The following is a 13,031-nucleotide window of genomic DNA, read 5'->3' as shown; positions in this document are numbered from 1 at the left end:
TGTTACAACAGCATGGCTTTGTAGTAGAAGAGTCCGGGTGCTGAACCTGGCCCGCCTGTAGTCCAGACCTTTAACCAACAGAAATATCCAAAAGTATTGAGCAGCAAGAATTCTATATAGGGGAAAAAAACTTTCCTCATCTAAAAATCTAGTAACGGGTCTCCTCAGTCTACAGACATTTGCAGATTGTTGTTTTAAAAAAGGAAGGCTGCTATACAGCAGTCAGCAAGGCCTGTTCCAACTTTGTTGTTTCAGTTTAAACATCAGATATTTATCAATGTTCTGTTGTGAATAAAATAGGTTTTGGATTATTTTTTTTTACTTTTACATAAAAAATTAACTTCAAAATTATTTAATTATTTTCTTGTTGGGTTTTTTTCCACAGTGTTTACCACCCCTAAACATTAGATAGAAACACACCTTTATGGTTTCTGACAACATTTGGTAATAACTGAGTGAGTGAAGAAGAGGCCAGGTTCCGTTTCTAGTCTTGACAAGCTAGGAGAATGATCCTTTTGAATAAATTACAAGACTGTTCAGACAGAGTAGGTGGACACCATCCCACTTTCCCACCATAAAAGGCATTGCATTTAATTCCATTCTCCTCTACCTGCATCCTGAGATGTAATACAGAGAGACCAGAGGGATGGGAGTGTGGCTACAAAAGCCTGACAGGGAGTGAGAAAATTAAACAATCCTATAGACAAAGCAGTTATGTGAAAAGATGGGGTGGCTGCCTGATGGAAAGTGCTGCTAGAAAATAAGAAAAGAACTAACGTGTTACATAACAGCTGGATGGCTGTAGGCAATTACATGTTCAAACATACATAAATTCCTACTTTAAGAGCATGTACATCTCTTAAACCAGCACAGTGGTCAGAAATATTCGCAATACTATCCTGTGGTTCTTTTTTTGTACTTTGAGTCATTTATTTACATCCTGTTTCTGTGGACATAAGTGACGCACGACAGACACAAATATGGGACGTGCGTTCTTACCTGTGTGTCCTGCTGTATGTGTGTGCTTATGTCAGGTGTTCGTACAAAACACCGGGCAAGTTTGGAGACATCACTGTGCTGGTTGTCGGGGTTTCCTTGAAATGAAGTTCCATGTTATAATTATTGTGACGGCTTCAAAACAAACTTGTCCCGGCATAATTTGCTCTTAAGAACCACTAAGGAATTAGGCTGCCACTCTGGCCCTCATTTCCACAAATGCAGTGTTGTTAGTTCCAGTTGTTTCTCAGAACAAATGAGTCTGAGATTGACCGTCACAGTGCAGGCGATGGGTAATTCTCCATAGCACTTGGAAAACAAAGATTATATCATAGTTAAAACATATAAACTCTACATGGACTTGATTTTTTTTTCATTCTATTGCGGCATTGCTGTATCAGTAAAATATGAAATATGCTTGTATGTTGTACATTTAAATGGCAAATACTGTAGCATGCACTACTGTAGCATGGAGGTAACCCCAGCCGTAAGTGTAGTCAAACAGACAAAAAAAATAATGAATGTCACATGTCAAGGTGGTAGGTTTGAAGGATTGCTTGCTCAGTGTGGTTGAAGCAATGGATTCATTTTCTGATTTAATATTTACACACAGTGCCCTCAAGTGACAATATGAGACTATTACACATTGAACATCAGGAACTTTACCATCACTGCAGGTAGTCTTCGTGGAAGTTCATATTTTACATCTTTCCAGCTAAACAGCACAGGGCTGTATTTGTAAAAATTCTATAGAGCATCCTGAGATGTGCACTTACGGTCTCTTCGATATTTTAAGAGTCTATTTAAGAGCAGTTCTGTGGTGTGAGAGGTTTTGTCTCAGTAAAGGAAAATATCCAACGGTTTTCAAAAGATTGCAGGTTTTATACTGGTTTTCAAAAGATTGCAGGTTTTATACTGGTTTTCAAAAGATTGCAGGTTTTATAAAACAAACATTTCTCTAATCATTTCTGCCGTAGCACTAAATCTGTATATTACTAATCCTCTCTATTGATTATAGTTAAAATGGTTTGGAACAATAAATAATTTTGAAATAATTGGTTGGCCAACTGTCTTGTTTTTTATAGGAAATGCAGAGCATTTTTGAACTGAAATAAAATGAAATGTAAAAAATATAGTTTGAATATATGTAAATCAATTACCTGGCTTCAACACAAACATATTACTTCATGTTAATTTGGTTCGATGTGAATACATTGGGTTGGTTAAATTTCAATATATTAGCTTGGTTCAATAATTAAAATATGGTTCTATGTAAAAAAAAATCAATTTGGATCAATGCAAAATTTAAAGTTTCAGTCAAGTCTAGTAATATTGTTTATATCAACATAAAAGTATCAGGTCATATCAAGTGACTCAATTTGGATTCTATGAAGTCAAATATTTTGGATGTGACAATTGGACATCTTTTTTTTTTTTTTTTTTAATAGGGTTATTCTTTTTACAGTGTACTGTTTGTGCTGTGAGCTTCGTGAGCACTGGATGCTGTTGAACTGGTGAACAACAACAGTATCTTCAGTTCTTAAAAAACAGAGAAAAAGAAACGATGGTGGTAAACTATGACAAATCAATATACGGCTGAGTGATGAGTTGAAAAAGGGGAAAGACCCCATTTAATTGAGCAGTTAAGAGCAGTCATACTGACAGGAGACAGTCAACAGTCAATCTGGCTGTGAGCTCCCTCTGCAGGACTGGAGTATGTGGTGCTGGTGATGTTTCTGTAAAGCTGCCCTGGCTGTGTGAGGGCGAGTTATTGCTGGTCTCTTGAGGATTTTGGATATCTCACACTTCTGGCCTGGCTGCTCACCAGAGTCCATCTTCACACTAAAAGATAGAGATCTTTTTTAATGTCCACATTCCACTGACCAAGTTGAGATCACAATATGGTGATGTCACTGATTTACAAAACTCAGCTAAACATTTTACAACAAAATGTGTTGTTTCAAATCTGACTATTTGAATATAAAGATACTTTTTAATAATGACATACCGTGAATGCTTCAGCCTTTCACTTGTGGCAGCTGTTGGAGGTGGGTGCGGTATGGGTGCAGGCAGAGTCATTGGAGGCACACTCATTTGCAGGTCTGTATCTCCTGAAGTCCTACATATTTCAAAGGCGCTGCTGAATTCAGGTAAATATTGTGGTCTGGCCTGGCTAAGGTGAAGCCTCCGTGCACGGATCCCTTGCGGTTTCAAATCAACAGCAGTTGCACTGCCTTTGAGAGGAGGAGAAGGGGACACTGCGGTTTTGGGGACCAGCGACAGTCGAGCCATATCTGAGGGTAAGTTTTTTCTGGGAAGCAGATCTAAAAATAAACAAACAATAAGAATAATTGAAATAATTCAGTTATTTTTCTCCTTACATTACAAAAAGATCAGACATTACAATTACTGCTTTTATTCTGTACAGCCTTATTTATAATTTATGAAGTTATAAATAACTTCACAAAGTTCTCACCTGGGGAAAGAGACTGGAAAGTGAAATCTAGTGAGGCTGCATCTTGGTTGTCACACTTTTTCTCCTCTTCATGTTCTTCATTACTGCTGTCACTCCTCATAGCACCACAGCCATCTTCTTCCTCATCACAACGGGCTTCTTCATCATCAGAGTGCTGAATGGACAAGATTTGTGGCAGTCTGTCTTTCGCTATGGCCTCAAGACGTCTGAAACAAAGAATGATGATATTTAGTTTTATGTGCATACAAGTCTTCAGACATAGCCACATCGACAGCTTCTGCGATTTTAACTGGCTGTGAAGAGGCTTTGTATTTGTGAAATCCTCCACAGCCCTCTGATGGTATTCAATGGACAACTGTTTTAATATGCAATTAATCTATTGCATGGTCAGCAATGGCAAGATATAGATTAAAATGTAGCTTTTATTATTTTTCACATGTATGTGTTTTTAAAAAAGTAATTCAGCATGTAATACCTGCTATGCTGTTCCTTCCAAGCTCTGAGCTCTGCAAAGACATCAGCACGTTCTGTCAGATCAGGCTCCTCGAGGTCATATGTGTGTTCTGGTACGTGAATGGGAGTGTCTCGGGGGGTGAAAGTAGACCTGGTGGGTGCTGTCTATCAGACAGTAGAGAGGCACAACAAGCATGAGTGGTAATAGATGATGGTAGGAAACTTAAAGTAATAGAGGCCTAAGAGCATATTAATTATGGATAGCAAAAACAGTGAGGAACAACAAACACAGCAAGGGCAGATTGAATGAGACAGAAAGGTATAAATAAGATGCAGAGTGACAGTGGTGGGGTGTATTTATGCCAGTTATAACAGATCAGAGGGTGGTGACAGTGATAGCCCCGTCTGTCAACTTCTTCTGACACAACCCTTCTCACATCTCCATCACCCCTCACTATGCTTGTCCTCTCAGGTTGTTTGTCTGCCTGATAATAATTAGCTGATTCTTTTTATACTGACATGACATTAAAGAGACGAGCTGCTGGTGCCAGGCATTCATAATGGCCTGTCAAAGCTCATAAAGCTTGCTGTTCCTCTTAGTGGACAATGAAGACTCTGTTTTATGGGGAACAGCGAGACAGAAATAACTCATGTATATGGATCACAGCGTGTGGTGTATGGATACATCTCATAATTTATTAAGTGAGATCAAATAATTTTCTCCACTGCATTGCAGGACTTTGTTGCTACTTACCCTTAACTTTTGCCGCTTTGCTCGAATAGCCTGGACTGGGTTCCCACAGAAGATGATGTTACCCGCTCCTTCAAAAATTGACAGAGTAAAACAGGCATCAGTGATTGAAACTGTCATTATTTCATGGCACAATTAAGTCCTCTTGGTGGCACTGTTGAGCAAAGATTGTTTTTACTGCTCCAACAGTTCACCTGCACAGAGTAATGCTAATCAAAATAAAATGGAAATGGCACTAAGACTAATGAGATCAACCACAGGAGTGCCTAACTGTGAGTCAGATTGCTGGTTTCAGCTTCCACTACTGCCAGATCTGAGTCTGCAGAACCAGGTCTGGATCCAGAAGGGGAGAGAACTCCAGGCCTGATCGCTGACATGAGTCTTGAGCCTGAGTGTGGTCTGGTGCCTGACGATGACATGGCCCAGACACCGGAGAAGCTGGGAGAAGGGCATGTGGCTGAACTGGGTCGGCTGTAAGGACGTACACTGTCGGTTGTCTCCTCTACAAAGACAAAAGTGAGGTGTTTGTTAAATCGTCATCTGAATATCTGGACCATGTTGATGGATTTAAAACAGTACACACACACACCATCACCAGCAGGATAAGAGGAGTTAGAATCTCTAATGGAGTTTCTGAGAATGTCCCAGTCTTCTCCCATGGTGGTACAGCAGCTAAGCCTGTCCTCCTCCACCTTTACATCATCAAGGTAACGCAGCTGAGGGACCAGCTCCCTCACCGCTGCCCGGTAACTGTAGTCTGCCATCTGGGCAGGAGGAACGAAACAAGAGAAAATGACAGAGCTAAGGTGTACGACAAGATTCAAGATCACATTTTTTTGCAACAGTGACATTTTTAATAATACGTGGTATTTTTAAATAGGGGGTGCCAGACAGCATAAGCTGATCCCAGCTCATAACAGCTAGCGTCTGTAAAGTCTTGCAAATAAATAAATTATTTATTTGCTATAAATTCTAGACTTTTATCATTTGGAAGAGAGCAGAGAGCGAGAGAGAGGCCAGTGAATCGCTGGCCTCGCTTTGGTTTCACCAAACCACACAGATGCAGAAAATGAAAAGGAGAGTGTGAGAGGCCTGTAAACAAAAGCAAGAAAATGAGAGAAAAGAGGAGGAGAATGAGTTTTAAATAAGAGGAAGTGAGAGAAAGACAGAGCGCATGAAGAGTGATCACTTGGCAAGGGAGTAAACCCAAGAACCCCCTCAGTCGTTACAAAGCACGGGCCTAATGCATATTCAGCTCAGCATCTCTCCTCATTGCCCTAGTTTCTTAATTAATGCTCTGCTGGTGGGTGTAAATAAACACATTCACAGTGGCCCAAAAAACTCAGCTCACTGCAGCTTCAGCCGTGTACCCAGCTACAATCAGTTTCACTGATTTGGCCCATGATAAGCTGTTTAAGGCTTTGTCACAGAAACCAAAAAATGCACCTTAACATAAAAATAAAGCATTGATGTTTACATATATACTATTTCAACAGTATGTTATGTCTAATTATTTTTGAGTATTTTGATGTCTCCTGCTCTAGCAGAGTGTTTCTGTTGAGTTAAGGACCCACATACAGAGAGTTGCGATCGCACACATGCTCTCATGTCTCAGCACAAACTGATTACATGTTAGAGATTATCTGTCTTCAGGGCTGACAGCCAGCACAGGCGAGACTGTTGAACGATTAGAACCACAAGTTGCATTTGCAAGTTGGCATTTACAACATCAAATGAATACAACACTTCCTTTTCAGGAACTCTGCCCAGCTCCTTGCTCAAGCTCTATTCAGCTGCAACCATTCTTGGTTTCGTTTTATCTTTTGCCAGACTGCCACTCTGAGCATTGCACCACTCTGTGGCGGTTGCTTCAAGATGTACTGGGTATGTTAATCGCAATAGGAGCATCCGCTTAAAGTCTGAACAACAAAGGACAAACACATCGCATAATACTCATACCTGAGTTGATGTAGGGTTTGGGCGTAAACAGACAGGGTTTCCCTCCAGGGTAAGTCTCTCCAGTTTGCTACATAAACTGAGATACTGAACCTGGACTAAATCATCCACGTCATTCCCTTCCAGATCTAACAGCTGCAGGTTCTCCAGCATGCCAACCTGACTCAGGTCTGACACGTTGTTATAGGACAAGTACAGCTCCTGAGAAGAAGGACAGGAAATAAGTGTTAAGTGGTAGAAAATGTGTGATTAATGAACTGAACCAGCAGAAGGAAAATGCACTAAAGAAAAAAAACATGTTGGACCCAAGTCACACTGTGGTATCGTCCCATGCCACAGACAGTTGGACGTTTTAAACAGCGAAAGTTCAATTACTTGAATCATATGTTACTACCTAGGCACGTTCAGTGTTTGCCGCAAAAACGAGGAAATGATTTGGGAAAAAATGGGTCACTCAGGTACTATGACAAATGGAAATTAATGTTTGAGGTATGAAGGCCTATTTGAAATGTATCCAAAAATCCTTGACACAATTTATGTTTTGTTCCGTACACACATTTTTTAACATTTGCAAAAAGAGAAAAGAAAGAAGCTACCAAGCTCCTGAATAGTTCCTACAAAGCCACCTGTAACCTATAAAGTCTACCGTAACAGCACAGAAAGTAGTAATCCCATCTAGATCTCGTAGGCAGCACCGAGACATCCATAGCACCTGCAGTTGGGAGATGGTGGTTCCCAAGTCTCTAGGGAGACAAAATAACACAAACTTGATTTAGAGGCAGGAAAGAGAGTTACATAATCATGGCTAAAAAAAGGATACTTTCTTGGCTACTGAAGCTTGCAGCTCCTTTCTCTTCGTGAAAATTATGTCCTGTTCACTGTCTCCCGCTTTCCTCCCTGCCTGAACCTTTCCACAATAGTTTCAGTGTACCTTACACTACAACACCAACTCCACTACAATTCCCACAACCCAAAGCAGGAAATGCTATCAGAGCCAGTGCATGTCCGGCTGACTCTGCTCTGCTCTGGTGCTCTCGGGGTGGAGCAGACAGTTCACTATCTATCTCTGTGTACAGTTCTGTGCAAAAGTCTCAGAGTACTCTTCATTTTATTATATTCTGCTAGGAAAAATTAAAAGTAGGTGTAGGGATTTATTGAAATGAACATAAATACAGTCTGTTATACCTGGGGAGGCCAATCCATGACTGACAGTGTTGCAGTTATTGCATTGGCAATGTGTTGGGGATCGCTGGCGTGTTGAAACATGAAGCTGTTGTCAATCCAGCAATTTTCAGATGGCATTGCAAGGTACTTTTCTGTGATCGTAACACTTTCAGTGTTGGGGAGATTTCCAACACCACTGGCTGAAACGCAGCTCCAAACCATGACAGAGCCCTCCACAGTGTTCTACAGATGGCTATAGACACTAACTCTTGTACATCTCTCCTGTCCTCCTCCATAAATATTGATTATTAGATAATTAGATAAACGAAACAATTTTTCTCATTTTCATGTAACACTTGTGTCATTGTCCAATTTCCTTATTTTAATTAAAGACACACTGCCCACCATGTTTAGATATGCCATGTTTTCAGCTAACAGCTCTTTGGGAATCACATTGGTGGTTCAAATATATTACTTTATTGCTTGTGTTATCTTTTGGTATCTTTTATTATCTGCTCATAGATACAACTACAGAACTGGGAACGGATTATGTTTTTTCTGACAGACTGCTACTAACAGAGTGCCTACAGATACAAAAATTCTTCCTTCGCTAAACTTTCTGTTATGTGCACAACATTCACGTTCATTCCTTCAGTTGGGTGCATTTTTTATGCTCGAATAATACATATTTCATATTTCTATGTTAACTTGTTTAACAAACAAAAAAAAATTCCTCTGAAAATGGTTAGGTGTAAGCGATGGACTGAAAATGAGTGAAAAACTGCCGATGTCTAAATTAAACCTTTTCAAGACTTCATAATCTATTGTTTATAATTTATTTAAATAGACCACATTCAAGAAAATCTGTCTCATGAGAAGCAAAATATAAAGTAATGAGAGATGGGTCAAGACTTTTGCACAGTAATGGTAAAAAATATTCTCTCCATCTCACTTACTGTGACAACTATTTGTAGCTTTGCTTCAATATACTTTTGATGAAACAGCTGTAGCTATGATCACTGGACAAGCTAGGAAAAACTTTAGATATTCCCTGTCTCTTTCTGAGGATCAAATGCATGATTTTGAAATCTGATAGTACCTGAACCCCTCTGTATCCTATTGTGAGAAAGGTGGTTTAACCTGTTCTCTGTGTATCTCTAAACCTGTACACAGGTCTCACCTCTATGGTGTCTGGTTTACAAGTTGCAACAAGCATCTTCCACACATAAATATTGGAAGTCCCTATTTCAAAACCTTGTCACTATAGCCATACTATACTTCTTTGGGTAAGCTCATAACTTTTGACTTCCTGTAATGACAGAGTAAACCACGACAGCATTCACTAAACTATGGGGGTTTTTTCTGTTCTGGGTTAACTTATATTTATTTCTCTTCAAGGAAATATGTGGGTTTTCCTATTTTGGAAACATGTATAAAATAAGATAAAAATGACCAGAAGCATGCATCAGTATCATCTTGGAAATCTAAAAATTATTATACTTTGTAAATTTGTTTCTCAGGAATACAAACTTTGAAGTAAAGAAAAAGATACTATTTTTGTCTTACTTACCTTACTGACAGGATCCTGCTGTTGTTCATTTTTAGCTGCACTAATCCAGGCAAGTAGACACCTGCAAGAAAATTAGTTAAACAAAACTATTTTTCTCATTTTCATGTAACACTGGTGTCATTTTAACATGATTTCGTTCTTATCACCTGATTTATTTGCTAATCAGATGTTCAGCATCATTTAAGTAAAAGAAAGCGTCCCTGAAGTGGCAGGTAAAACATGACTCATACATGTACAGACAGTGTTTGTCATGCCTTACACAATCTAGGATTTTTTCTGAGGACAAAGCTCAGTCATAGTAAATATATCCCCCTACCATTATCTAATGATGGCTGGCACACCTGTGAGGTAATCAGGTGTGGAAATTTATGACTGTCTGCTCGTTCTGTGTTGTGATTATTACAAGTATCTGTTATGAATCATTACTGTAAATTGTGTTAACAGTTTCTCATTGCTCGTTAGTTTAACTGAACTTAAATGAGATAAAAGTTACTGTATTTTTGTAGCCTTGGCTACACAAAGAAAACAATAACACCACTGATGCTGACTAACAGTTAGTTCTAATAAGTACACATACAAACAGACACCTATTGTTTTACTGTTTTACATATTCAGCTGCAGTACTGTGCAAAAGTCTTGAGCCATTCCTCATTTGTTTGTATTTTGTCTTCAAGGAACCAGACTTTGTTGTATTTAATTATTCTTGAACAACAGGTCTCTAAGCTTTCTGAAGTTTTTCATGGGACACTGGCTGCTTTTTTTACTTATTTTCAGTACAGTCTTTGTACTTGATCATTTTCTTAGTTAAACTACTTAACACTGACCTATGAATCATTCAACAACTAAAAAAGGTACCTAACTCAAGAGGTGAACTAGTTTTGTGTCTGCACACAACTTACACAACAGACAATTTAGAAAAGAACCAATTTTAATTTCTATATTTAGGGACTTTTTTACAAGCTGCCTGTCACAGTAACAATTCATTTGTTTAGTCGAGTCTACAAAAGATAACACAGTTTGACAGCCGCAAAATAACTACAGCAGAGGAACAGTATCAACAAGTCATGTATTTAAGAAATTAGAAAAAAAAAGTCCAGCAAAATTACACAAAAAAATGGACTAAAAAATTAGTGGCAACAGATCTTGTGGAGTGATAAATACAAATTGGACATTTTTGGTTCAAGTCATCATCAATATATATGGAGAAGGTCAAGAGAGAGGTAGAACAGTGAATGTCTACAGACATCTGTAAAACACAGTGTCATGGTTTGGAGCTGCATTTAAGCCAGTGAAAGACCAATATGGGCCAATTTTGATCACAATCTAAAAAGTGTTGTATTTGCAACAACTTCATGTTTAAGCATGCTAATGATCCCAAACACGCTGCCACTGCTGTAAAAGCATACCTGGATAGAAAAACATGCCATGGCCTCTCCAGAACACGGACTTCAACATTACCTAAGCAGTGTGGGATCGTGTTGACTAAGAACAGAACAAAACGCAGCCAAACTCCCAAGAAGAGCTTTGAAATGTCCTTCTAGAACCCTGAAGACTACTTAAAGAAATGACAAGAAAGCTTGCATAAGAGAGTTGAGACTGTGTTGAAGAATAAAAGTGGTCATGCTAAATACTGACTTTGGTAGACCAAATCTTGTTAGATTATTACAAATGCTGATTGTGGTGTATATTTGTGTATATTTGCACATACTTCAATGAATCACTGCACCTATTTCCCATATTTCTTGCAAAATATAACCGAATGAAGGGTGCCTCAAGACTTGCACAGTGCACAGTACTGTATTTAATCAGTGACATGTTATATGTCTTACCAAAGTTACCAAGTGTGTTTTCTTGAGTGTCTACACAGATCTCCAGTGAGGTCACATTAGAGAGGTCTTGTGTGCCACACAGCAATTTCTGTAGGAGGAGAATAAGAAGCTGACCTGGGCAGAAGGGCACTGTCTCTTTACTTTATGTAGTCTGTATCATTCTGTAGCTACGATTAACAAACATGACTTTGATTTGATGTAAAATCTTTGAAGAATTTTTTTTTGCCCAATTTCAGTTTCAAACATAATCTTTTTAAGCAAAAATCAAAGAGGATTTTAATTAGTATAAGAGACAACACTAACGAAATTATTTCAGTAAAATAGGCATTATAATACAGGCAAGATGTATATGGTAGATGTTATCCAGATGCTAACATTTACTATTGTCAATTTAGAATTATGCTAAACTAACTAAATGCTTTCACTAGTATATTATATACGTATAAACAACATGATAAGAGGTTTATAACGGTGATAAATACTAACTGTATTTAAAGGTACCTACCAACTTCTCCGGGGAGAGATAAAATTCCACTGGTGTTTCAGAGTCCTCACAGGGTTTACTTGCAGGAGTTGGGTTGATGGAGCCTGAACCACTCAGCTCAGTCACCAGGACCCGTGCTGTACCAGACCTGACCCCGTGGGGCACAGACCCATGACAGTAACTCATGCCTCACGCTGTATAAAATAAACAATCATAAAGTTATATTGAAAACACCAAAACGGCTTGTGAAACAAAAGGGAAGCAGTGAGCAGTACCTTCTCTACAGCCAGATATTCTAAGTAGCGCTAAATAAAGCAGCATGTACCCTAGCTACATGCTGGTGTATACGGAAATATAATATTATATCTATAATAAGAATATATATCACCTTTTGCAGAATTTTCCCGTCTGTGTCACTAGATAGTCTATACATTTACATTCAAACCTACAACTGAGGGCTCGCAAGCAAAAGTTTCCTTGGCAACCACAGACGACTTCCTGGATACGGCACAAACTGACCCCAAAGCCGCGGCATGAATTCCATTCAGCGGCTCTGGGGTCAGTTTGTGCAGTTAGACCCAGTTAGACCCGTGGCTCCCTGGGATATGTAGTACACTCCGGTATTTCTTATGGTTGGCACTCATCTAATCTATTATCCAGTAGTTACTGGATAATATTCAGTCGATATTGATGAGATCAATCCAGGACTGATAACGTTTTCTTGTGCCTTTCTTTTTTATTTAAATATTTTTTTGTGTGCACTAGCAGTCTGTTTGGGATCATCAGAATGCTGAAAAATGAAGCTGTTCCCAATCAGACGATTTAGTGGATCAAAATCTAACAGAACCTTTCTACATTCATAATAATAATAATAATAATAATAATAATAATAATAATAAGTCGTTTCATCTCAACATAAGATCTGTTTCCATTGATTTTCAGCCCAGTTCTTGTGTAATTTGGCATACTCCAACCTTTCCCCCCCCTGTTTCCCTTCATGACAGCCACTGAGAACATTTCTGATGAAGATTCAGCAAACAGTAGATTGATCAACTGAAGGACAAGATACATCTCTTAGGTCCTGGTCTTTCTTTCTGTTGATTAGCTGTAAATCGTTTTATGCCTGTCACATTTTTTATTGTCCTCCACTGCCCCAGATTGCCCAGATTTTTTTAGGGGCACACTGCACAGTATTAACGATTTTCCAAGTTTTCAGCAAACAGTTCTTTGGGAAACATCAAACACTGCGTTAAACATGTGTTATCTTTGACATTTGTCATACATACAACTAAAGAAAATGATGCTAGTAACAAAGAGACTAAAAATACCAATTTAAATTATGTTTAGACACA

The 13,031-nt window shown here is 38.7% G+C and overlaps 1 protein-coding gene across 3 annotated transcripts; it reads right to left on the bottom strand.

Moving 5' to 3' along the window:
- Positions 1-2,597: 2,597 nt before the first annotated feature.
- lrrc56 (leucine rich repeat containing 56) lies at positions 2,598-12,213 on the bottom strand. 3 transcript variants are annotated; one of them, XM_086298199.1, is made up of 13 exons: positions 12,068-12,213; positions 11,701-11,873; positions 11,196-11,283; positions 9,367-9,427; positions 7,279-7,375; positions 6,636-6,833; positions 5,266-5,440; positions 4,948-5,178; positions 4,680-4,747; positions 3,948-4,090; positions 3,473-3,678; positions 3,005-3,320; positions 2,598-2,838 (listed from the first exon to the last, which is right to left on the bottom strand). In XM_086298199.1, the coding sequence occupies exons 2-13, from the start codon at positions 11,863-11,865 to the stop codon at positions 2,676-2,678; spliced, it is 1,911 nt and encodes a 636-aa protein (XP_086154325.1). In that variant the 5' UTR covers positions 11,866-11,873; positions 12,068-12,213; the 3' UTR covers positions 2,598-2,675. The 3 variants fall into 3 exon arrangements, with proteins under 3 accessions (XP_086154325.1, XP_086154327.1, XP_086154326.1); XM_086298201.1 differs by having other exon boundaries at positions 7,345-7,375; XM_086298200.1 differs by lacking the exon at positions 12,068-12,213 and adding an exon at positions 11,955-11,977.
- Between the last annotated feature and the right edge of the window lie 818 nt (positions 12,214-13,031).

The sequence above is a fragment of the Aulonocara sp. 'chitande type north' Nkhata Bay genome, linkage group LG7 (assembly GCF_057382095.1).
Source record: "Aulonocara sp. 'chitande type north' Nkhata Bay isolate Kocher_YH1m ecotype deep benthic linkage group LG7, A_spYH_male_GT1.1, whole genome shotgun sequence".
In the NCBI taxonomy this organism is placed as follows: domain Eukaryota; kingdom Metazoa; phylum Chordata; class Actinopteri; order Cichliformes; family Cichlidae; genus Aulonocara; species Aulonocara sp. 'chitande type north' Nkhata Bay.
This window is presented reverse-complemented; position numbering and strand designations above follow the sequence as displayed.

Excerpts from the sequence above, each read along its gene's own strand:
- lrrc56 (XM_086298199.1), bottom strand. The coding sequence starts at position 11,865 with ATGAGTTACTGTCATGGGTCTGTGCCCCACGGGGTCAGGTCTGGTACA. Across the intron at positions 4,748-4,947 it reads AACCAGCAATCTGACTCACA|GAGCGGGTAACATCATCTTC; the intron begins GTTAGGCACTCC and ends CAATTTTTGAAG. Across the intron at positions 3,321-3,472 it reads TTTCCAGTCTCTTTCCCCAG|ATCTGCTTCCCAGAAAAAAC; the intron begins GTGAGAACTTTG and ends GTTTATTTTTAG.